Source organism: Thalassophryne amazonica, chromosome 5 (assembly GCF_902500255.1).
Source record: "Thalassophryne amazonica chromosome 5, fThaAma1.1, whole genome shotgun sequence".
NCBI lineage: Eukaryota > Metazoa > Chordata > Actinopteri > Batrachoidiformes > Batrachoididae > Thalassophryne > Thalassophryne amazonica.
In genome coordinates, this window is record NC_047107.1 from 123,770,480 (window position 1) to 123,794,992 (window position 24,513).

General features: G+C 41.5%; 1 protein-coding gene across 3 annotated transcripts in view; it reads right to left on the reverse strand.

The window, feature by feature from the left end:
* The window catches only part of apba1a (amyloid beta (A4) precursor protein-binding, family A, member 1a), a 48,460-nt gene that overhangs the window by 7,564 nt on the left and 16,383 nt on the right, over positions 1–24,513 (reverse strand). For all 3 annotated transcript variants that reach the window (XM_034171258.1, XM_034171259.1, XM_034171261.1), the window contains exons 4-7: positions 24,456–24,495; positions 20,048–20,193; positions 19,505–19,537; positions 1,729–1,815 (exon numbers count right to left, since the gene is read on the reverse strand). In XM_034171258.1, the coding sequence (XP_034027149.1) occupies positions 1,729–1,815; positions 19,505–19,537; positions 20,048–20,193; positions 24,456–24,495 (306 nt within the window). The remainder of the gene's footprint in view (positions 1–1,728; positions 1,816–19,504; positions 19,538–20,047; positions 20,194–24,455; positions 24,496–24,513) is intronic.

Genomic DNA, 24,513 nt, shown 5'->3' on the forward strand with positions numbered 1-24,513 from the left:
GAGTGGACACCATTTGAGAAATTCAGCTGGTTTTCTGTGAAAATTTTAACGGCTGATGAGAGATTTTGGATTGTTTCTATCGCTGTAAGGACTTCCCACGGAGCGGGACGTCGCGCAGCGCTCCAAGGTGACCTCGTCATCCTGTTTCAAGCTGAAAACCTCCAAATTTAAGCCTCTGTTGACCCAGGACATCGTGAGAGAACAGAGAACTTTCAGAAGAGGTCGGAATCAGCAGTTTATCCGGATATTCCACTGTTAAAAGAGATTTTTTTAATGAAAGACGTGCCCGCCACAGGAAAAACACCTCCGTGTTGATAACATTTGTAAAATCCAGGTGCCTTTTGGTGGCTTTCAGTTGAGTGAGTATCTGAGGAATTGTTTAACAGCAGGGCATGTTCCAACTTGTCCTTAAGGCTTCCAACGGAGGTGTTTTTCCTGTGGCGGGTGTGCTGCGCCAATCCGTCCACACGTCTTTCATTAAAAAAATCTCCTTTAACAGTGGAATGTCCGGATAAACTGCTGATCCCGACCTCTTCTGAAAGTTCTCTGATCTCTCACGACATCCTGGGTCAACAGAGGCTTAAATTTGGAGGTTTTCAGCTTGAAACAGGATGATGAGGTTGCCTTGGAGCGCTGCGCGACGTCCCGCTCCGTGGGAAGTCCTTACAGCGATAGAAACAATCCAAAATCTCTCATCAGCCGTTAAAATTTTCACAGAAAACCAGCTGAATTTCTTGAATGGTCTCCACTCGGATGTGCCTCACAGTTTTTTAAAAAATTTTGATCAAGCACAGCGCCAGTCTCTCAGCAACTTCTCAGACAAAGGAATTCCGATGAGGGGGCTGGACCACTCCTTCCACAAGGCGTGCTCACAGGCGAATGACGTCACCGACAGGCGTGAAAAAACTCTCGCACTCCCACAAGGGTTCAAGCTTGGCTGATGTAATCACACGACTCAAATCCATATGGTTTTTAAAAAAAATAATAAGGTCGGATACTTTTGTAACAGACCTTGTATATATATATATATATATATATATATATATATATATGTATGTGTGTGTGTGTGTATATATATATATATATATATATATATATATATATATATATATATATATATATTTTTTTTTTTTTTTTTTTTTCCCCCACAGTAAAACCCTGCTGTAAAATGTGCAGTTTGTCTTGAAAAATGATCTTTATTACTGTGAAGAAGCCGGCTGTGGTGGTGGTACTGGGTGGGCATGGTTACACAGTTGCCAAATTCTCAGAAGAGACAATGGAAGCGTCTTGTGGTCATGAAATGACCCTTCAGTTCACAGTCAACAGTTCCGATGGATGTTCCTGCAGATAGCATGCTAATATCTCGCTCCCTCAAACGTTGGGATGTCTATGGCATCACGTTATTTGAGAAAACCGCACATTTCACAGCAGGCTTTTATTGTGATCAGTCTGAGGTGGATCTGTGCAATAATCATGCTGTTTAATCAGCGTCTAGATATACCACACCAGCTGGGTGCATGCTGGAAATGATGTCACATGACCTCAATGTTAACATCAGTTGTCCCAAGTTCACTTCATGAAGGTATTAAATCCTTAACTGTGTATTAAATCATACTGTGTGGGTTATCTGTATTTATTATTTATATTATTTATTATCTGTATTTATACAGTATTTACTAAGCGTACCCCTGTGAGCTCTCTCTAAAGCTCTCTTTCCGTAGTTCGTACCTGCGAGTCAGCGTTGAGCACTTTGATCCTTTGGGTGGAGATGAAGAGATCCACCTCTGTCATGGGCTGAGGTTCACCCTCAGAGGCCTACAGCAACACAAAAACACACATACACAGTCATAAAAGGTGCATGCACATGTTGTCAAAAACAGCATTACTCCAGTGTTCCCCAATAAACACTATTTTGACCTTGAAATTAGGGATCAAAAGTTGTCTAAGACCACAGTACTAAAAAAATCATTAAGAATGTGTACAATTTTATGGCAGCAGTGACACGCAAAACCATTAAATAAATAAATAAATAACAGTGCTTGTAACAAAGACGAGGACACCAACAGTGAAAAAAGAGACAGAGACAGACGGAACAAGAGACAGACCGTGCTTGACAGAGGTGATGATCAGGCTGGTAGAAAAAATGATCGAACTGTTATGTGTCGTGTGAGTTACATGAATGTACTCGTATGTGTGTATGAATCTGCTACCTACATGCAGAGTGAGGAAAAGAAAGAAAGAGAACCAATGTGTGCTAACATGAATGACTGTAGGGCCACATTAGAGCCATACAGCTGCTCAACCTGAATGCAGCCAGAGGACCCGGAGCAATGCCTCATTAGGCATGAGCAATGCCTCATTAGGGACCGCCTACCGGAGCAAAGCCTGCCAGCACCTCAAGCACCACCACACTCCCCAGAGCTGACATCCCCGTACCGGTACCTAGGGGAGAGCCCAGACAAGCCGCTGGCACCAAGTACACACTGTCTCTAGCCGCATTCACCTTTATTTTTCATACAACTCTTCCAATTCCAGTAACATACATACATCTATCTGTCTATCTATTGTACTTTGTCTCTCCCTAATGTATTCGATTTCACTGTCTTTCTTTTTGCCTTGGAGCAGGTAGTTTAGTGGGTAAGAAGCTGACCTGTCAATGTGTAGACCTGGGTTTGAATCCCACTCATGCCACCTGACTATGTCCTTGGACATAGTCAGGTGGCATAGTCATATGGAGCTGATGTCAGTTCTTGCTTGCCTCTACTGGTGGTTGGCTCTCACTGCGGTATTGTATCACTTCCTGTTCCGGAGCACAGCGGTGTTTTTCTGTATCTGTTAGCTGTTTAATCTGCGCAGTTAGATTGATCTAGTTACCTAGATTACGATTTGTTTCCCAGTGTAATCTTTACGTGCCTTAACTAAAGCACTCCTTCTGCTGAATCACCTCTAAATTATTTACACATTATTCACTTTGCGTGTTTTTAGGAATCCGCTAGCTTAGCGTAGCTACTAGCTCTTAGCCGATTTAGCATGGCGGCTTCTCCTGTCTCTCCCGCACTTTTCTGCTCTGGGTGTGAAATGTTTAGTTATTCCTCGGCCTCCTTTAGCAGTAATGGTACTTGTAATAAGTGTAGCTTATTCGTAGCTTTGGAGGCCAGGCTGGGCGAATTGGAGACTCGGCTCCGCACCGTGGAAAATTCTACAGCTAGCCAGGCCCCTGTAGTCGGTGCGGACCAAGGTAGCTTAGCCGCCGTTAGTTACCCCCTGGCAGATCCCGAGCAGCCGGGAAAGCAGGCCGACTGGGTGACTGTGAGGAGGAAGCGTAGCCCTAAACAGAAGCCCCGTGTACACCGCCAACCCGTTCACATCTCTAACCGTTTTTCCCCACTCGACGACACACCCGCCGAGGATCAAACTCTGGTTATTGGCGACTCTGTTTTGAGAAATGTGAAGTTAGCGACACCAGCAACCATAGGCAATTGTCTTCCGGGGGCCAGAGCAGGCGACATTGAAGGAAATTTGAAACTGCTGGCTAAGGCTAAGCGTAAATTTGGTAAGATTGTAATTCACGTCGGCAGTAATGACACCCGGTTACGCCAATCGGAGGTCACTAAAATTAACATTAAATCGGTGTGTAACTTTGCAAAAACAATGTCGGACTCTGTAGTTTTCTCTGGGCCCCTCCCCAATCGGACCGGGAGTGACATGTTTAGCCGCATGTTCTCCTTGAATTGCTGGCTGTCTGAGTGGTGTCCAAAAAATGAGGTGGGCTTCATAGATAATTGGCAAAGCTTCTGGGAAAAACCTGGTCTTGTTAGGAGAGACGGCATCCATCCCACTTTGGATGGAGCAGCTCTCATTTCTAGAAATCTGGCCAATTTTCTTAAATCCTCCAAACCGTGACTATCCAGGGTTGGGACCAGGAAGCAGAGTTGTAGTCTTACACACCTCTCTGCAGCTTCTCTCCCCCTGCCATCCCCTCATTACCCCATCCCCGTAGAGACGGTGCCTGCCCCCAGACTAGCAATAACCAGCAAAAATCTATTTAAGCATAAAAATTCAAAAAGAAAAAATAATATAGCACCTTCAACTGCACCACAGACTAAAACAGTTAAATGTGGTCTATTAAACATTAGGTCTCTCTCTTCTAAGTCCCTGTTGGTAAATGATATAATAATTGATCAACATATTGATTTATTCTGCCTAACAGAAACCTGGTTACAGCAGGATGAATATGTTAGTTTAAATGAGTCAACACCCCCGAGTCACACTAACTGTCAGAATGCTCGTAGCACGGGCCGGGGCGGAGGATTAGCAGCAATCTTCCATTCCAGCTTATTAATTAATCAAAAACCAGACAGAGCTTTAATTCATTTGAAAGCTTGTCTCTTAGTCTTGTCCATCCAAATTGGAAGTCCCAAAAAACAGTTTTATTTGTTATTATCTATCGTCCACCTGGTCGTTACTGTGAGTTTCTCTGTGAATTTTCAGACCTTTTGTCTGACTTAGTGCTTAGCTCAGATAAGATAATTATAGTGGGCGATTTTAACATCCACACAGATGCTGAGAATGACAGCCTCAACACTGCATTTAATCTATTATTAGACTCTATTGGCTTTGCTCAAAAAGTAAATGAGTCCACCCACCACTTTAATCATATCTTAGATCTTGTTCTGACTTATGGTATGGAAATAGAAGACTTAACAGTATTCCCTGAAAACTCCCTTCTGTCTGATCATTTCTTAATAACATTTACATTTACTCTGATGGACTACCCAGCAGTGGGGAATAAGTTTCATTACACTAGAAATCTTTCAGAAAGCGCTGTAACTAGGTTTAAGGATATGATTCCTTCTTTATGTTCTCTAATGCCATATACCAACACAGTGCAGAGTAGCTACCTAAACTCTGTAAGGGAGATAGAGTATCTCGTCAATAGTTTTACATCCTCATTGAAGACAACTTTGGATGCTGTAGCTCCTCTGAAAAAGAGAGCTTTAAGTCAGAAGTGTCTGACTCCGTGGTATAACTCACAAACTCGTAGCTTAAAGCAGATAACCCGTACGTTGGAGAGGAAATGGCGTCTCACTAATTTCGAAGATCTTCACTTAGCCTGGAAAAAGAGTCTGTTGCTCTATAAAAAAAGCCCTCCATAAAGCTAGGACATCTTTCTACTCATCACTAATTGAAGAAAATAAGAACCCCAGGTTTCTTTTCAGCACTGTAGCCAGGCTGACAAAGAGTCAGAGCTCTATTGAGCTGAGTATTCCATTAACTTTAACTAGTAATGACTTCATGACTTTCTTTGCTAACAAAAGTTTAACTATTAGAGAAAAAATTACTCATAACCATCCCAAAGACGTATCGTTATCTTTGGCTGCTTTCAGTGATGCCGGTATTTGGTTAGACTCTTTCTCTCCGATTGTTCTGTCTGAGTTATTTTCATTAGTTACTTCATCCAAACCATCAACATGTTTATTAGACCCCATTCCTACCAGGCTGCTCAAGGAAGCCCTACCATTATTTAATGCTTCGATCTTAAATATGATCAATCTATCTTTGTTAGTTGGCTATGTACCACAGGCTTTTAAGGTGGCAGTAATTAAACCATTACTTAAAAAGCCATCACTTGACCCAGCTATCTTAGCTAATTATAGGCCAATCTCCAACCTTCCTTTTCTCTCAAAAATTCTTGAAAGGGTAGTTGTAAAACAGCTAACTGATCATCTGCAGAGGAATGGTCTATTTGAAGAGTTTCAGTCAGGTTTTAGAATTCATCATAGTACAGAAACAGCATTAGTGAAGGTTACAAATGATCTTCTTATGGCCTCGGACAGTGGACTCATCTCTGTGCTTGTTCTGTTAGACCTCAGTGCTGCTTTTGATACTGTTGACCATAAAATTTTATTACAGAGATTAGAGCATGCCATAGGTATTAAAGGCACTGCGCTGCGGTGGTTTGAATCATATTTGTCTAATAGATTACAATTGTTCATGTAAATGGGGAATCTTCTTCACAGACTAAAGTTAATTATGGAGTTCCACAAGGTTCTGTGCTAGGACCAATTTTATTCACTTATACATGCTTCCCTTAGGCAGTATTATTAGACGGTATTGCTTAAATTTTCATTGTTACGCAGATGATACCCAGCTTTATCTATCCATGAAGCCAGAGGACACACACCAATTAGCTAAACTGCAGGATTGTCTTACAGACATAAAGACATGGATGACCTCTAATTTCCTGCTTTTAAACTCAGATAAAACTGAAGTTATTGTACTTGGCCCCACAAATCTTAGAAACATGGTGTCTAACCAGATCCTTACTCTGGATGGCATTACCCTGACCTCTAGTAATACTGTGAGAAATCATGGAGTCATTTTTGATCAGGATATGTCATTCAAAGCGCATATTAAACAAATATGTAGGACTGCTTTTTTGCATTTACGCAATATCTCTAAATCAGAAAGGTCTTGTCTCAGAGTGATGCTGAAAAACTAATTCATGCATTTATTTCCTCTAGGCTGGACTATTGTAATTCATTATTATCAGGTTGTCCTAAAAGTTCCCTAAAAAGCCTTCAGTTAATTCAAAATGCTGCAGCTAGAGTACTGACGGGGACTAGAAGGAGAGAGCATATCTCACCCATATTGGCCTCTCTTCATTGGCTTCCTGTTAATTCTAGAATAGAATTTAAAATTCTTCTTCTTACTTATAAGGTTTGAATAATCAGGTCCCATCTTATCTTAGGGACCTCGTAGTACCATATCACCCCAATAGAGCGCTTCGCTCTCAGACTGCAGGCTTACTTGTAGTTCCTAGGGTTTGTAAGAGTAGAATGGGAGGCAGAGCCTTCAGCTTTCAGGCTCCTCTCCTGTGGAACCAGCTCCCAATTCAGATCAGGGAGACAGACACCCTCTCTACTTTTAAGATTAGGCTTAAAACTTTCCTTTTTGCTAAAGCTTATAGTTAGGGCTGGATCAGGTGACCCTGAACCATCCCTTAGTTATGCTGCTATAGACGTAGACTGCTGGGGGGTTCCCATGATGCACTGTTTCTTTCTCTTTTTGCTCTGTATGCACCACTCTGCATTTAATCATTAGTGATCGATCTCTGCTCCCCTCCACAGCATGTCTTTTTCCTGGTTCTCTCCCTCAGCCCCAACCAGTCCCAGCAGAAGACTGCCCCTCCCTGAGCCTGGTTCTGCTGGAGGTTTCTTCCTGTTAAAAGGGAGTTTTTCCTTCCCACTGTAGCCAAGTGCTTGCTCACAGGGGGTCGTTTTGACCGTTGGGGTTTACATAATTATTGTATGGCCTTGCCTTACAATATAAAGCGCCTTGGGGCAACTGTTTGTTGTGATTTGGCGCTATATAAAAAAAATTGATTGATTGATTGATTGATTGATTGATTGATTGATTGATTGATTGACAAGAGACTTAGTCTGCACGGTCCCAGTCCACCCAGCTGTAAAAGAATACAGGCTTTGCCTGTGGAAGTAACCTGTGTTGGACTGGCGTTCCATCCAGGGGAGCCATAGGCTCTCATCCGTTTCACATTACGGAACCTGGAGATGAGCACCAGCACCAATGGGACTTAGCCTTTATTGAATTCTGTACCTGAATGTTCCATCCCATAAGATGGCTTCCTTTCTTCTGAAGAAAGTTTTTAATTCTTGCTAAATTAAATTGGCTACTTTCCTCACTTCTTTATGATTTTTCACTCCTACCCTCCATCCTCCATGTACCGTGTCGGGTTTTCTAATTCCTTCGCAACTTTTCTCTTCTCCATCTTTGCTAATGACAGTGACGGTGGTTGTGTTTACTCGTTGATGTGGCTGCATTTTTCTTCCAGGACTGATTAAGTTGGGTCAAATAACGTGCAGGTGTTGTACTTTGTCAGATTCAACTTACAGTCTACCTGGGTGACTCACAGCCACCCAAAATGGTAAATGGACTACATTTATATAGCATTTTTCCATCTGCATCAGACGCTCAAAGCACTTTACTTTACTTACACTTTAATGCCTCACATTCACCCCAATGTTAGGGTGCTGCCATACAAGATGCTCACTACACACCGGGAGCAATAGGGGACTAAAGGCCTTGCCCAAGGGCCCTTAGTGATTTGCCAGTCAGGGTGGGATTTGAACCGAGGATCTTCTAGTCTCAAGCCCAATGCCTTAACCACTAGACCATCACCTCCCCAAGAAATGTAACCATCTTCCTGCTGCGGTCACGTGGTAGGTGGGCATACCTTTGGCCCTGTCCAGTTGCTATGAGGCACAAAACATTAAACATTAAACGTTAGGTCTCTCTCTTCTAAGTCCCTGTTGGTAAATGATATAATAATTGATCAACATATTGATTTATTCTGCCTAACAGAAACCTGGTTACAGCAGGATGAATATGTTAGTTTAAATGAGTCAACACCCCCGAGTCACACTAACTGTCAGAATGCTCGTAGCACAGGCCGGGGCGGAGGATTAGCAGCAATCTTCCATCCCAGCTTATTAATTAATCAAAAACCCAGACAGAGCTTTAATTCATTTGAAAGCTTGTCTCTTAGTCTTGTCCATCCAAATTGGAAGTCCCAAAAACCAGTTTTATTTGTTATTATCTATCGTCCACCTGGTCGTTACTGTGAGTTTCTCTGTGAATTTTCAGACCTTTTGTCTGACTTAGTGCTTAGCTCAGATAAGATAATTATAGTGGGCGATTTTAACATCCACACAGATGCTGAGAATGACAGCCTCAACACTGCATTTAATCTATTATTAGACTCTATTGGCTTTGCTCAAAAAGTAAATGAGTCCACCCACCACTTTAATCATATCTTAGATCTTGTTCTGACTTATGGTATGGAAATAGAAGACTTAACAGTATTCCCTGAAAACTCCCTTCTGTCTGATCATTTCTTAATAACATTTACATTTACTCTGATGGACTACCCAGCAGTGGGGAATAAGTTTCATTACACTAGAAGTCTTTCAGAAAGCGCTGTAACTAGGTTTAAGGATATGATTCCTTCTTTATGTTCTCTAATGCCATATACCAACACAGTGCAGAGTAGCTACCTAAACTCTGTAAGGGAGATAGAGTATCTCGTCAATAGTTTTACATCCTCATTGAAGACAACTTTGGATGCTGTAGCTCCTCTGAAAAAGAGAGCTTTAAGTCAGAAGTGTCTGACTCCGTGGTATAACTCACAAACTCGTAGCTTAAAGCAGATAACCCGTAAGTTGGAGAGGAAATGGCGTCTCACTAATTTAGAAGATCTTCACTTAGCCTGGAAAAAGAGTCTGTTGCTCTATAAAAAAGCCCTCCATAAAGCTAGGACATCTTTCTACTCATCACTAATTGAAGAAAATAAGAACCCCAGGTTTCTTTTCAGCACTGTAGCCAGGCTGACAAAGAGTCAGAGCTCTATTGAGCTGAGTATTCCATTAACTTTAACTAGTAATGACTTCATGACTTTCTTTGCTAACAAAATTTTAACTATTAGAGAAAAAATTACTCATAACCATCCCAAAGACGTATCGTTATCTTTGGCTGCTTTCAGTGATGCCGGTATTTGGTTAGGACTCTTTCTCTCCGATTGTTCTGTCTGAGTTATTTTCATTAGTTACTTCATCCAAACCATCAACATGTTTATTAGACCCCATTCCTACCAGGCTGCTCAAGGAAGCCCTACCATTATTTAATGCTTCGATCTTAAATATGATCAATCTATCTTTGTTAGTTGGCTATGTACCACAGGCTTTTAAGGTGGCAGTAATTAAACCATTACTTAAAAAGCCATCACTTGACCCAGCTATCTTAGCTAATTATAGGCCAATCTCCAACCTTCCTTTTCTCTCAAAAATTCTTGAAAGGGTAGTTGTAAAACAGCTAACTGATCATCTGCAGAGGAATGGTCTATTTGAAGAGTTTCAGTCAGGTTTTAGAATTCATCATAGTACAGAAACAGCATTAGTGAAGGTTACAAATGATCTTCTTATGGCCTCGGACAGTGGACTCATCTCTGTGCTTGTTCTGTTAGACCTCAGTGCTGCTTTTGATACTGTTGACCATAAAATTTTATTACAGAGATTAGAGCATGCCATAGGTATTAAAGGCACTGCGCTGCGGTGGTTTGAATCATATTTGTCTAATAGATTACAATTTGTTCATGTAAATGGGGAATCTTCTTCACAGACTAAAGTTAATTATGGAGTTCCACAAGGTTCTGTGCTAGGACCAATTTTATTCACTTTATACATGCTTCCCTTAGGCAGTATTATTAGACGGTATTGCTTAAATTTTCATTGTTACGCAGATGATACCCAGCTTTATCTATCCATGAAGCCAGAGGACACACACCAATTAGCTAAACTGCAGGATTGTCTTACAGACATAAAGACATGGATGACCTCTAATTTCCTGCTTTTAAACTCAGATAAAACTGAAGTTATTGTACTTGGCCCCACAAATCTTAGAAACATGGTGTCTAACCAGATCCTTACTCTGGATGGCATTACCCTGACCTCTAGTAATACTGTGAGAAATCATGGAGTCATTTTTGATCAGGATATGTCATTCAAAGCGCATATTAAACAAATATGTAGGACTGCTTTTTTGCATTTACGCAATATCTCTAAAATCAGAAAGGTCTTGTCTCAGAGTGATGCTGAAAAACTAATTCATGCATTTATTTCCTCTAGGCTGGACTATTGTAATTCATTATTATCAGGTTGTCCTAAAAGTTCCCTAAAAGCCTTCAGTTAATTCAAATGCTGCAGCTAGAGTACTGACGGGGACTAGAAGGAGAGAGCATATCTCACCCATATTGGCCTCTCTTCATTGGCTTCCTGTTAATTCTAGAATAGAATTTAAAATTCTTCTTCTTACTTATAAGGTTTTGAATAATCAGGTCCCATCTTATCTTAGGGACCTCGTAGTACCATATCACCCCAATAGAGCGCTTCGCTCTCAGACTGCAGGCTTACTTGTAGTTCCTAGGGTTTGTAAGAGTAGAATGGGAGGCAGAGCCTTCAGCTTTCAGGCTCCTCTCCTGTGGAACCAGCTCCCAATTCAGATCAGGGAGACAGACACCCTCTCTACTTTTAAGATTAGGCTTAAAACTTTCCTTTTTGCTAAAGCTTATAGTTAGGGCTGGATCAGGTGACCCTGAACCATCCCTTAGTTATGCTGCTATAGACGTAGACTGCTGGGGGGTTCCCATGATGCACTGTTTCTTTCTCTTTTTGCTCTGTATGCACCACTCTGCATTTAATCATTAGTGATCGATCTCTGCTCCCCTCCACAGCATGTCTTTTTCCTGGTTCTCTCCCTCAGCCCCAACCAGTCCCAGCAGAAGACTGCCCCTCCCTGAGCCTGGTTCTGCTGGAGGTTTCTTCCTGTTAAAAGGGAGTTTTTCCTTCCCACTGTAGCCAAGTGCTTGCTCACAGGGGGTCGTTTTGACCGTTGGGGTTTTACATAATTATTGTATGGCCTTGCCTTACAATATAAAGCGCCTTGGGGCAACTGTTTGTTGTGATTTGGCGCTATATAAAAAAAATTGATTGATTGATTGATTGATTGACAAGAGACTTAGTCTGCACGGTCCCAGTCCACCCAGCTATAAAAGAATACAGGCTTTGCCTGTGGAAGTAACCTGTGTTGGACTGGCGTTCCATCCAGGGGAGCCATAGGCTCTCATCCGTTTCACATTACGGAACCTGGAGATGAGCACCAGCACCAATGGGACTTAGCCTTTATTGAATTCTGTACCTGAATGTTCCATCCCATAAGATGGCTTCCTTTCTTCTGAAGAAAGTTTTTAATTCTTGCTAAATTAAATTGGCTACTTTCCTCACTTCTTTATGATTTTTCACTCCTACCCTCCATCCTCCATGTACCGTGTCGGGTTTTCTAATTCCTTCGCAACTTTTCTCTTCTCCATCTTTGCTAATGACAGTGACGGTGGTTGTGTTTACTCGTTGATGTGGCTGCATTTTTCTTCCAGGACTGATTGTTAAGTTGGGTCAAATAACGTGCAGGTGTTGTACTTTGTCAGATTCAACTTACAGTCTACCTGGGTGACTCACAGCCACCCAAAATGGTAAATGGACTACATTTATATAGCATTTTTCCATCTGCATCAGACGCTCAAAGCACTTTACTTTACTTACACTTTAATGCCTCACATTCACCCCAATGTTAGGGTGCTGCCATACAAGATGCTCACTACACACCGGGAGCAATAGGGGACTAAAGGCCTTGCCCAAGGGCCCTTAGTGATTTGCCAGTCAGGGTGGGATTTGAACCGAGGATCTTCTAGTCTCAAGCCCAATGCCTTAACCACTAGACCATCACCTCCCCAAGAAATGTAACCATCTTCCTGCTGCGGTCACGTGGTAGGTGGGCATACCTTTGGCCCTGTCCAGTTGCTATGAGGCACACGTATGCTTTATCATGCTCATGAAAATGCAACTGATGAGTTAAAATATGAGTAATTCCATTCTATCAACCAAAGTAAGTGAAGAACTCATCAGAATTAAACAAAAGCATTTTGAGCTTGGTGAGAAACCCCATAATCTTCTTTCACGACAATTGAGAGGAATCCAGTCTAACAGGGAATTACATAAAATAAAATCTAAATCTGGGGAAATTATAATAGACCCTAAAGCTATTAATGACAGATTTAAAGAGTATTATGAAGAACTCTACAGGTCAAAATCCAAAGGATGGCATTTCAGCCTGGCTAGACAAGTGGGATCTCCCAATTTTAAATGATGCATCACGTAATGCTTTGAATGCTGAAATCACCATTCAGGAAATAGTATCAGCAATTAAATCCATTCCCAATGGCAAGGCTGCAGGTCAGGATGGCTTTGGCATTGAAATTTACAAAAAAAATGCTGAAAAAATTGCCTCTTTGTTACTTAGGATGTTTAAGCATTCATTTCAAACTAAGGAATTCCCAAGAACATTATATGATGCCAACATTTCATTATTACTGAAGGAAGGGAAGGATGAAATGGAACCTTCATCCTACCGCCCCATTTCCTTATTAAATACCGATTTGAAAATATTTACTAAGTTATTGGCAAATAGATTAAATAACCACATTAGCTCAATCATTCATCCTGATCAGACTGGGTTTGTACCTAATAGGTTTTCTTTTTTAACATTAGGAGATTAATGAACATCATGTATCATCGACATTGACAAACTCAAAAAGTTGCAGCTTTATGTTTAGATGCAGAAAAGGCGTTTGATCAGGTGGAATGGGCCTATATGGTGGTAGTATTAGAAAGATTTGGTCTGGGTGACCAGTTTATCTCCTGGGTGAAGTTATTATATAGGCATCCATCAGCTTCCATTTTTACTAACCAAGAACGATCAGCACCTTTCCCTTTGCATCGGGGCACTCGTCAGGGTTGTCCCCTAAGCCCCCTGCTTTTTGTAATTGCAATTGAGCCCCTTGCCATAGCGATTAGCTAACAGTCCCTCCGTTAACCCAGTCCAGTTAGGTAGAGTTGATCATTCCATATCACTGTATGCTGATGATGTGGTTATCTTTTTATCTAATCCTGAAAGCTCAGTTCCAGCTTTATTAGAACTGGTAAAATCTTTTGGGGAAATTTCTGGCTATACCATTAATTGGCAGAAAAGTGAATTTATGGTTCTGGGGACTGATCTTGACATAGATTTTTTAGAAAATCTCCCTTTTAAAAAAACGGACCAGTTAAAATATCTAGGTGTTACCTTGCCAAAAAATCCTAAGTAAATTTTTAAGTATAATCATCTTGATAAGATTGAAAAATTAAAGCAGGATATTGAGAAATGGAGAAGCCTTCCTATTTCTATGGTAGGTCGCAAAAATGCAATAAAAATGGTCTCTCTTCCAAAGTTTTTGTACATTTTCCAAAACTTGCCCATTTACTTGACAAAGCAATTCTTTAAATCAATAGAATAATAACTAAGGCTCATTTATGTAAGCCCAAATCGATGGGGGGGCTAGGTTTGCCCAACTTTCAACATTACTATTGGGCGGCACTCTGCCGCACATTGGTCTACTGGCAAACGGAGTACACATTGGACTCAATGCCTGACATTCCTCCTTGGGTGGCCATTGAAAGTGAAGAGGTTGAAAATAGTTCTCTCCCTGCCCTCCTTTTTTCGCCTACTAGTCCAAATGTTAAGGTGCACAATTTTGTTGTCTCAAACTGTATAAAAATGCTCAGTCAAATTAGGAAAAAATATTCCTTACCAAATACACTCAACAAAAATATAAACGCAACACTTTTGGTTTTGCTCCCATTTTGTATGAGATGAACTCAAAAATCTAAAACTTTTTCCACATATACAATATCACCATTTCCCTCAAATATTGTTCACAAACCAGTCTAAATCTGTGATAGTGAGCACTTCTCCTTTGCTGAGATAATCCATCCCACCTCACAGGTGTGCCATATCAAGATGCTGATTAGACACCATGATTAGTACACAGGTGTGCCTTAGACTGCCCACAATAAAAGGCCCCTCTGAAAGGTGCAGTTTTGTTTTATTGGGGGGGATACCAGTCAGTATCTGGTGTAACCACCATTTGCCTCATGCAGTGCAACACATCTCCTTCACATAGAGTTGATCAGGTTGTCAATTGTGGCCTGTGGAATGTTGGTCCACTCCTCTTCAATGGCTGTGCGAAGTTGCTGGATATTGGCAGGAACTGGTACACGCTGTCGTATACGCCAGTCCAGAGCATCCCAAACATGCTCAATGGGTGACATGTCCGGTGAGTATGCCGGCCATGCAAGAACTGGGACATTTTCAGCTTCCAAGAATTGTGTACAGATCCTTGCAACATGGGGCCGTGCATTATCCTGCTGCAACATGAGGTGATGTTCTTGGATGTATGGAACAACAATGGGCCTCAGGATCTCGTCACGGTATCTTTGTGCATTCAAAATGCCATCAATAAAATGCACCTGTGTTCTTCGTCCATAACAGACGCCTGCCCATACCATAACCCCACCACCACCATGGGACACTCGATCCACAACATTGACATGAGAAAACCGCTCACCCACACGCCACACACGCTGTCTGCCATCTGCCCTGGACAGTGTGAACCGGGATTCATCCGTGAAGAGAACACCTCTCCAACGTGCCAAACACCAGCGAATGTGAGCATTTGCCCACTCAAGTCGGTTACGACGACGAACTGGAGTCAGGTCGAGACCCCGATGAGGACGTCGAGCATGCAGATGAGCTTCCCTGAGACAGTTTCTGACAGTTTGTGCAGAAATTCTTTGGTTATGCAAACCGATTGTTTCAGCAGCTGTCCGAGTGGCTGGTCTCAGACGATCTTGGAGGTGAACATGCTGGATGTGGAGGTCCTGGGCTGGTGTGGTTACACGTGGTCTGCGGTTGTGAGGCTGGTTGGATGTACTGCCAAATTCTCTGAAACGCCTTTGGAGATGGCTTATGGTAGAGAAATGAACATTCAATATACGAGCAACAGCTCTGGTTGACATTCCTTCTGTCAGCATGCCAATTGCACGCTCCCTCAAATCTGCTGTCAGCATGCCAATTGCACGCTCCCTCAAATCTTGCGACATCTGTGGCATTGTGCTGTGTGATAAAACTGCACCTTTCAGAGTGGCCTTTTATTGTGGGCAGTCTAAGGCACACCTGTGCACTAATCATGGTGTCTAATCAGCATCTTGATATGGCACACCTGTGAGGTGGGATGGATTATCTCAGCAAAGGAGAAGTGCTCACTATCACAGATTTAGACTGGTTTGTGAACAATATTTGAGGGAAATGGTGATATTGTGTATGTGGAAAAAGTTTTAGATCTTTGAGTTCATCGCATACAAAATGGGAGCAAAACCAAAAGTGTTGCGTTTATATTTTTGTTGAGTATTCATACACCGATATCACGTAACCACATTTTCCCCCCATCCTTGTTAGATGCCTCGTTTGACAATTGGAAGGAAAAGGGAATTGTTTCTCTTAGGGATTTATATGTTGCTAGACAGTTTGCCTCCTTTGCTCAACTAAAAGATAAGTTCTCTCTGCCTGCAACGCATTTTTTTCGATATCTGCAAGTTAGGAACTTTGTTTGCCAGAATATCCCTGAATTTGAGTTCTTACCTGAGGAGATGCCAATTTATAAGCTTCTCTCGAGTTCACCTGAATCCAAAAAGTTGGTGTCTGGGTTTGTTAATCTCTTTTTAGTTCAGTGTAACTCTTTACCCTTGAAAAATGCATGGGAAGGGGAGCTGGGCTTACAGATAGAGGACGAGGAATGGGAGGAGAGTCTGAACAAAATCTGGTCCTGCTCTATAAATGCAAGGCATCAATTAATTCAGTTTAAAATTTTGCACAGGCTGCACTACTCTAAGACTATATTGCACAAAATTTTTCCTTCCACCTCTCCTTTATGTGACCGTTGTAAATGTGCGGAGGGCTCTCTGACCCATTTATTTTGGTCTTGCACAAAACTGCATAATTTTTGGCTGGAAGTTTTTCAGTGGTTTGAAGGTATGGTATGTATGAGTGCTGTTTAACCCCAGATCCCAAAGTAGCATTATTTGGGTTATCTCGATCTCTTCTGTGCCTCAGCTCCTCTGAACGATACACAATTGAATATGGTATGATTATAGCAAAAAAGATTATATTAACTTTATGGAAAACTGATACGGTACCCCAATTCAAAATGTGGTTGTCTGAAATCATAAACATCTTGCATATGGAAAAGATCCGGTATTCCCTTCAGGATAAAGTGGGTAAATTTATCAAGATTTGGCAACCTTTTCTTGACTATTTAGGAAAACATAGAACTGTTTCATAGCAGCTGTTCAAGATGCCACCGAAAAATACGTATATATGTTCATATTTCTCTGTCTTAAGAGAAAAAAACGTGTAGCAGTGTAACAATGTTGGTCCTTTTTTTTGTGTGTGTGTATGCGATTTGATTTCTGTCGCTTTGTTTGTTCGTTTGTTTGGTATACTTGACAGGAACGTTTGGGGGTTCCTTACTGTTCAGTTGTTATTACTGTTTGTTCACCTTGTATATAAATTTGCAAAACTTTAAAAAATACATTTGGTAAAAAAAAAAAAAAGAAAGAAAAAAAAGAAAATGCAACTGATGACCGTCGTGTTGCAGTGGATGTTACCCCAAAATGCAAGTAGTGCATCCTATCTGGATCTCACTAAATACAGTTGTATGTAAAGGTTTGGGCACCCCTGATAATTTTCATGATTTTCCTTTATAAATCATTGATTGTCTGGATCAGAAATTTCAGTTAAATATATCATATAGCAGATGAACACACTGCTATTTGAGAAGTGAAATGAACTTTCTAGTATTTACAGAAAGTGTGCAATAATTATTTTAACAAAATTAGGCAGGCGCATAAATTTGGGCACCCTTGTCATGTTATTGATTTGAATACATTTAGCACTAATTATTGGAATACAAAATTGGTTTGGTAAGCTCATTGACCCTTGACCACCTTATACAGGTGAATCCAATCGTGAGAAAGGGTAAAGGTGGCCATTTGCAAATGTTTCCCCTCTTTGCATCTCTTCTAATGAATTGCAACATGGGAGCCTCTAAACAATTCCCAAATTACCTGAAAACAAAGACTGTTCAACATCATGGTTTAGGGGAAGGATACAAAAAGCTATCTCAGAGATTTCAGCTGTTTCCACTGTGAGGAACATAGTGAGGAAATGGAAGACCACAGGCACAGTACTAGTTAAGGCCCAAAGTGGCAGGCCAAGAAAAATCTCAGATAAGCTGAAGCAAAGGATGGTGAGAACAGTCACAGTCAATCCACAGACCTGCTCCAAAGACCTACAACATGATCTTGCTGCAGATGGTGTCTCTTTGCATCGTTCAACTATACAGCGCACTTTGCACAAGGAGATGCTGTGTGATGCCGTAATGCAGAGGAAGTCTTTTCTGCGTACACGCCACAAACAGAGTCGCTTGAGGTATGCTAAAGCACATTTGGACAAGCCAGCTTCATTTTGGAATAAGGTGCTGTGGACTGATGAAACTAAAATTGAGTTATTTGGACATAACAAGGGGCGGTATGCATGACTGAAAAATAACACAGCATTCCAAGAAAAACATTTGCTACCTGCAGTAAAATTTGGAGGTTGTTCCATCATGCTGTGGGGCTGTGTGGCCAGTGCAGGTACTGGGAATCTTGTTAAAGTTGAGGGTCACATGGATTCCAGTCAATATCAGCAGATTCTTGAGAACAATGTTCATGAATCAGTGGCAAAGTTGAAGTTGTGCCGGGATCTTTCAACAAGACAACGACCCTAAACCCTGCTCAAAATCTACTAAGGCATTCATGCAGAGGAACAAGTACAATGTTCTGGAATAGCCATCTCAGTCCCTAGACCTGAATATTATTGAAAATCTGTAGTGTGATTTTAAGCAGGCTGTCCGTGCTTGGAAACCAACAACCCTGAGATGTTTTGTAAAGAAGAATGGTCCAAAATACCTTCAACCAGAATCCATACTCTCATTGGAAGCTATAGAAAGCATTTAGAGGCTGTTATTTCTGCAAAAGGAGGATCTACTAAATATTGATGTATTTTTTCTGTTGGGGTGCCCAAATTTATGCACCTGCCTAATTTTCTTTAAAGAATTATTGCACACTTTCTGTAAATACTGTAAACTTCATTTCACTTCTCAAATATCACTGTGTTTGTCTGCTATATGATATATTTAACTGAAATTTCTGATCCAAACAACCAATGACTTATAAAGGAACATCATGAAAATTATCAGGGGTGCCAAAACATTTGCATACAACTGTAACCAATCATTTGACAAAAAGCATTCCATGTGCAACCAAGGATTCTCTGGAAAGACCTAATACCAAAAACATCTAATCATCCTCTTCGGTCTTGGTTCAGGTCCATGCTTAAAGCATTAGTTCCAGGACTCCAAAGACCTGGACCTGGAGTTCAGGCTCATGATGACCATAGTCACCATAAGATATGATCTTGATTCTGAAATTAAGCAAATCTTAATCTCTACAAATTGATTTTCCAACCACAGTCTGACACCTAGGCTGCTCCTCTCACCTTTAGACCACAAAATTATTCAGTCGGATTCTAAAAATTGTATGATTCTAAATATGATGGTATTTAGACATCTAATCATGTTATATACGTCTGGATAAGATCACAAACAAAGGTATTCCTAAAAATGTACTGCACTCATTTACTTCAACATTACTATGAAACAATTAATATCCAAACTGAAAATGTGAACAAATATAAAAAATAAACAAACCAAATAAACCAACAACAAAACAAAAGGCTGCTGGATTCAGGAAGGGGAGGGGGTGGGGTGTTCATCAAATTGGAAAAAAAAAAAAGCAGAAGAAGACAAATTAAGAAATGGTGACAAACACACATGAAAACTAAAATACACTGTGTCATGGTATTAGGAAAGGTGGCAAAAGAGACAAAAATGTTACTGCACCTTCTTTGTGTTCTGGCCTAATTTCTGGGCCGACTGCCGGGCATGGAACAAAGCAGACAGGAGAGTCATGGGTTAGAAGTCTGCAAGACAAACTGAGTGTGGATCAGAAGGAGGGACAAAGTGCACTCTCTTAATAAGAGAAAAGTTGTCTCTTCTATTATTCAAACCTTTTTCTTGGAAAATTTGTACAATGCTGTCTTTTATTGCGGCTGCTATATCATTCTAACGGGCTTAGAACCAACACGTCACCTCTTCTTAGGGTGTTCTATAATATTGATCCACTTTTCAGTGAAGAAGTAAGCTGTTGCGGTGTTATACAGGAAAAAAAATGATCCAAAAACAAAACATTTTTAAAGTATTAGTATCTGCTGGTACTCTATGAGCAGATCGGAGTACAGAAAACTGTGAATATTCCTTTTTTATGTGACAAGGACACAAATAGATAATTACTTTCTTTAATGAATCAGAAAAATGGTAATTATTTATTCATAAAATATTTCATCAAAAACTAAATCAACCATAGCTCAGCGGTGTAGTTTTCACCTGAATGCGGCTGACTGCTTCCTGTGCCTGCATCATGCGGACATTCTTGGAAGGAGTCTTATCCGAAAGCAGCTGAGTGGAGCCGAGATAGTTTGCTGCAAAGATAATCCCATCGATCAGATCCTCCGGGTCACATGGTCCGGGCACTGAAGGGAGAAGAAACAAATTTTTGCATCAGGAAAACACAATACTCGCTTTACGTTTACTACACCGACAAAAGCAACAAAGACGCCTATATTAAATAGGCTGTGATGGAGGATAGAAGAAAGGACCAAGGATGCAAGGATTCATCTCTGTTTTGGACAAACCCCATCAGAGTAGAAGAAGTAGTAAGTCAGATATTATCCCTGAAGTTGGTGCCGGTGCGTATCGGTGGATTCCGTAGAATGAAGCAGATGAGTCTACAACTCACAGGCTACTTCCCCAGACAACGCTAGTTTCCATTTACAGCTGGGAGGACTAGAACAATGCAGATGAAGTGTCTTGTCCAAGGACAGAGACAGGTAGCACAAGTGGGAATCAAACCCCAGTCTACATATTGGCAGGCAAGCTCCTTATCCACTCAACTACCTACAACCCCAATTCCAATGAAGTTGGGACGTTGTGTAACATGTAAATAAAACAGAATACATCCATCCATCCATCCATTTTCTTCCACTTTATCCGGAGTCGGGTCGCGGGGGCAGCAGCTCAAGCAAAGCTGCCCAGACCTCCCGATCCACGCACACCTCCCCCAGCTCCTCCGGGGGAACCCCAAGGCGTTCCCAAGCCAGCCGAGAGATGTAGTCCCTCCAGCGTGTCCTGGGTCTTCCCCGGGGCCTTCTCCCAGTGGGATGTGCCTGGAACACCTCTCCAGCAAGGCGTCCAGGGGGCATCCGGAAAAGATGCCCAAGCCACCTCAACTGACTCCTTTCGACGTGGAGGAGCAGCGGCTCGACTCCGAGCTCCTCCTGAGTGACCAAGATCCTCACCCTATCTCTAAGGGAGCACCCAGCCACCCTCCGGAGGAAACTCATCTCGGCCGCTTGTACTCGCAACCTCGTTCTTTCGGTCATGAGCCAAATCTCATGACCATAGGTGAGGATCGAAACGTAGATCGATCGGTAAATCGAGAGCTTTTTTATTTGTAAATAAAACAGAATACAATGATTTGCAAATCCTCTTCAACCTATATTCATTTGAATACACCACAAAGACAAGATAGTTAATGTTCAAACTGATAAACTTTATTGTTTTGTGCAAATATTTGCTCATTTTGAAATGGATGCCTGCAACACGTTTCAAAAAAGCTGGGACAGTGGTATGTTTACCACTGTGCCACATCACCTTTCCCTCTAACAACACTCAGTAAGTATTTGGGAACTGAGGACACTAATTGTTGAAGCTTTGTAGGTGGAATTCTTTCCCATTCTTGCTTGATGTACGACTTCAGTTGTTTAACAGTCCAGGGTCTCCGTTGTCGAATTTTGCGCTTCATAATGTGCCACACATTTTCAATGGGCGACAGGTCTGGACTGCAGGCAGGCCAGTCTAGTACCTGCACTCTTTTACTATGAAGCCACGCTATTGTAACACGTGCAGAATGTAGCTTGGCATTGTCTTGCTGAAATAAGCAGGGACATCCTTGAAAAAGATGTTGCTTGGATGGCAGCATGTGTTGCTCCAAAACCTGGATGTACCTTTCAGCATTAATGGTGCCATCACAGATGTGTAAGTTGCCCATGCCATGGGCACTAACACACCCCCATACCATCACAGATGCTGGCTTTTGAACTTAGCGCTGGTAACAATCTGGATGGTCTGTTTTCTCTTTTGTCCAGAGGACACGCCATCCATGATTTCCAAAAACAATTTGAAATATGGACTCAGACCACAGCACACTTTTCCACTTTGCGTCTGTCCATTTCAAATGAGCTCGGGCCCAGAGAAGGTGGCGGCGTTTCAGGATGTTGTTGATGTATGGCTTTCACTTTGCATGGTATAGTTTTAACTTGCACTTGTAGATGTAGCAACAAACTGTGTTAACTGACAATGGTTTTCTGAAGTGTTCCGGAGCCCAAGCAGTGAGATCCTTTACACAATGATGTTGGTTTTTAATGCAGTGCCACCTGAGGGATCGAAGGTCACCGGCATTCAATGTTGGTTTTCGGCCTTGCCGCTTACGTGTAGAACATTCTCCAGATTCTCTGAATCTTCTGATTATATTATGGACTGTAGCTTATGAAATCCCTAAATTCCTTGTAATTGAACATTGAGAAACATTGTTTTTAAACTGTTGGACTATTTTTTCACACAGTTGTTCACAAAGTGGTGATCCTCGCCCCATCTTTGCTTGTGAATGGCTGAGCCTTTTGGGGATGCTCCTTTTATACCCAATCATCACACTCACCTGTTTCCAATTCGGTGTTCTTTGTGCATCCATCAACTTTCCCAGTCTTTTGTTGCCCCTGTCCCACCTTTTTGAAATGTGTTGCAGGCATCCATTTCAAAATGAGCAAATATTTGCACAAAAACAATAAAGTTCATCAGTCTGAACATTAAATGGTAAATGGACTGCATTTATATAGCGCTTTTCCATCTGTATCAGACGCTCAAAGCGCTTTACAATTATGCCTCATATTCACCCCAATGTCAGGGTGCTGCCATACAAGGCGCTCACTACCCACTGGGAGCAATAGGGGATTAAAGGCCTTGCCCAGGGGCCCTAGTGATTTTCCATTCAGGCGGGGATTTGAACCCATGATCTTCTGGACTCAAGCCCAACACCTTAACCACTAGACCATCACCTCCCCTAAATATCTTGTCTTTGTGGTGTATTCAATTCAATACAGGTTGAAGAGGATTTTCAAATCGTAGTCTGTTTTGGCAGCACGGTGGATTAGTGGTTAGCACTGCTGCCTCACAGCGAGAAGGTCATGGGTTCATTTCCCGCCTCTAGCCTTTCTGTGTGGAGTTTGCATGTTCTCCCCATGTTTGCATGGGTTTCCTCCCAGATCCAAAGACATGCGGGTTAGGTGGATTGGAGTCTTTAAATTGTCCGTGGGTGTGAATGTGTTTGTTTGTCTGTTTGTGGCCCTGTGACAGACTGCCGTCCTGTCCTGGGTGTACCCTGCCTCGTGCTCTGACTGCTGGGATAGGCTCCAGCCCCCCGCCGTGACCCTTAATTGGACTGAGCGGTTGAAGATGAGTGTGTGAGTGTATTCTGTTTTTATTTACATTTTACACAACGTTCCAACTTCATTGGAATTGGGGTTGTACTCCACTAAATAATATAAATGATGTAACACGTAAGGGATGGGATACACAATCATCAGTATGCATGTAAATACATTAGTGAGGCCAGGACACAGCCTTGTGGAGCACCACTATTAATAGTCAGGGGGCCAGAGAGTTTGACATTAATTTTAACTCCCTGCTGCAGTTCCTTTTAAAAAGTTTAAGAACCACTCACACGCTGAGGGTGTACTATGAGTTGGTGTTTCTGTATCATAGAGTCTAGAAGGTCAGATAGTATTAAACGGTTAGCTGCAGTCTATGAATAAAATTCTGTCACATAAAGCATGACTTTCAAGATGTTCTATGAAGAAATTAGATAAGTGGAAAACAGAATATTTTGACCGATATTGACGCCACAGTTCTAGAATCATCCAAGGACGTGGGGTTCACCTCAATCAGATAATGATGTCACACCTCACTGCTCGATGTAGTATCTCACACATACAATCGTGTATAACAAAGTCATTGGACACACTGAGGGAATATGTTCATCAAGAGAATGTTCAGAAATCTGAAAATGCTCTTGTAGGTTACCGATGAAAACTTGACACAAACGAATTCATTGTTCCCGTCCATAATGTCACTGTATTGCACATGTCAATTTAAGAGAAAAGTTATTTGATAGTGTTTGAAAAAACTGCTCTAAGATGCACAAAATGGCTATTTTCGGCCTAAAAATGGCCGCCATTTCCAAACAAATGAATCTACGCAAATAATTTGGGGACAGGAACAATGACAATGACCAATATTGTGCCCTTGTTAAATTAAAAGAAAAGGTGTAGTTTTTGAGAAGATTGGGTCCAAATAACCACACTGGCTGTTTTGGCATAAAAATGGCTGCAATTTCCAAATGAACACATCTACAAATATGATTTTTAGATAGGAACAATGTCAATGACCCATATTTATGCCTTTGCCAAATTAGAAAAAGGTTATCAGAGATATTGCAATAAACAGATGACAATGATGGACGCCGTGCCACGACATAGGGCTAGCGGCCTATAGCGGCCCCAAAAAACAAATCTATTTAGCTCATCCAACAACCTGCAGTAGGCTTCACAACAACAAGTTAAGTTTTATTATCTGGAATTAAATGGATTTTTTCCATCGATGAAGTCCACAAAGTACTCACCTTCCACATATGTGGGGAAGGATGCAAGGCTGGTCCTCGACTAATAATAAGCAGAAAA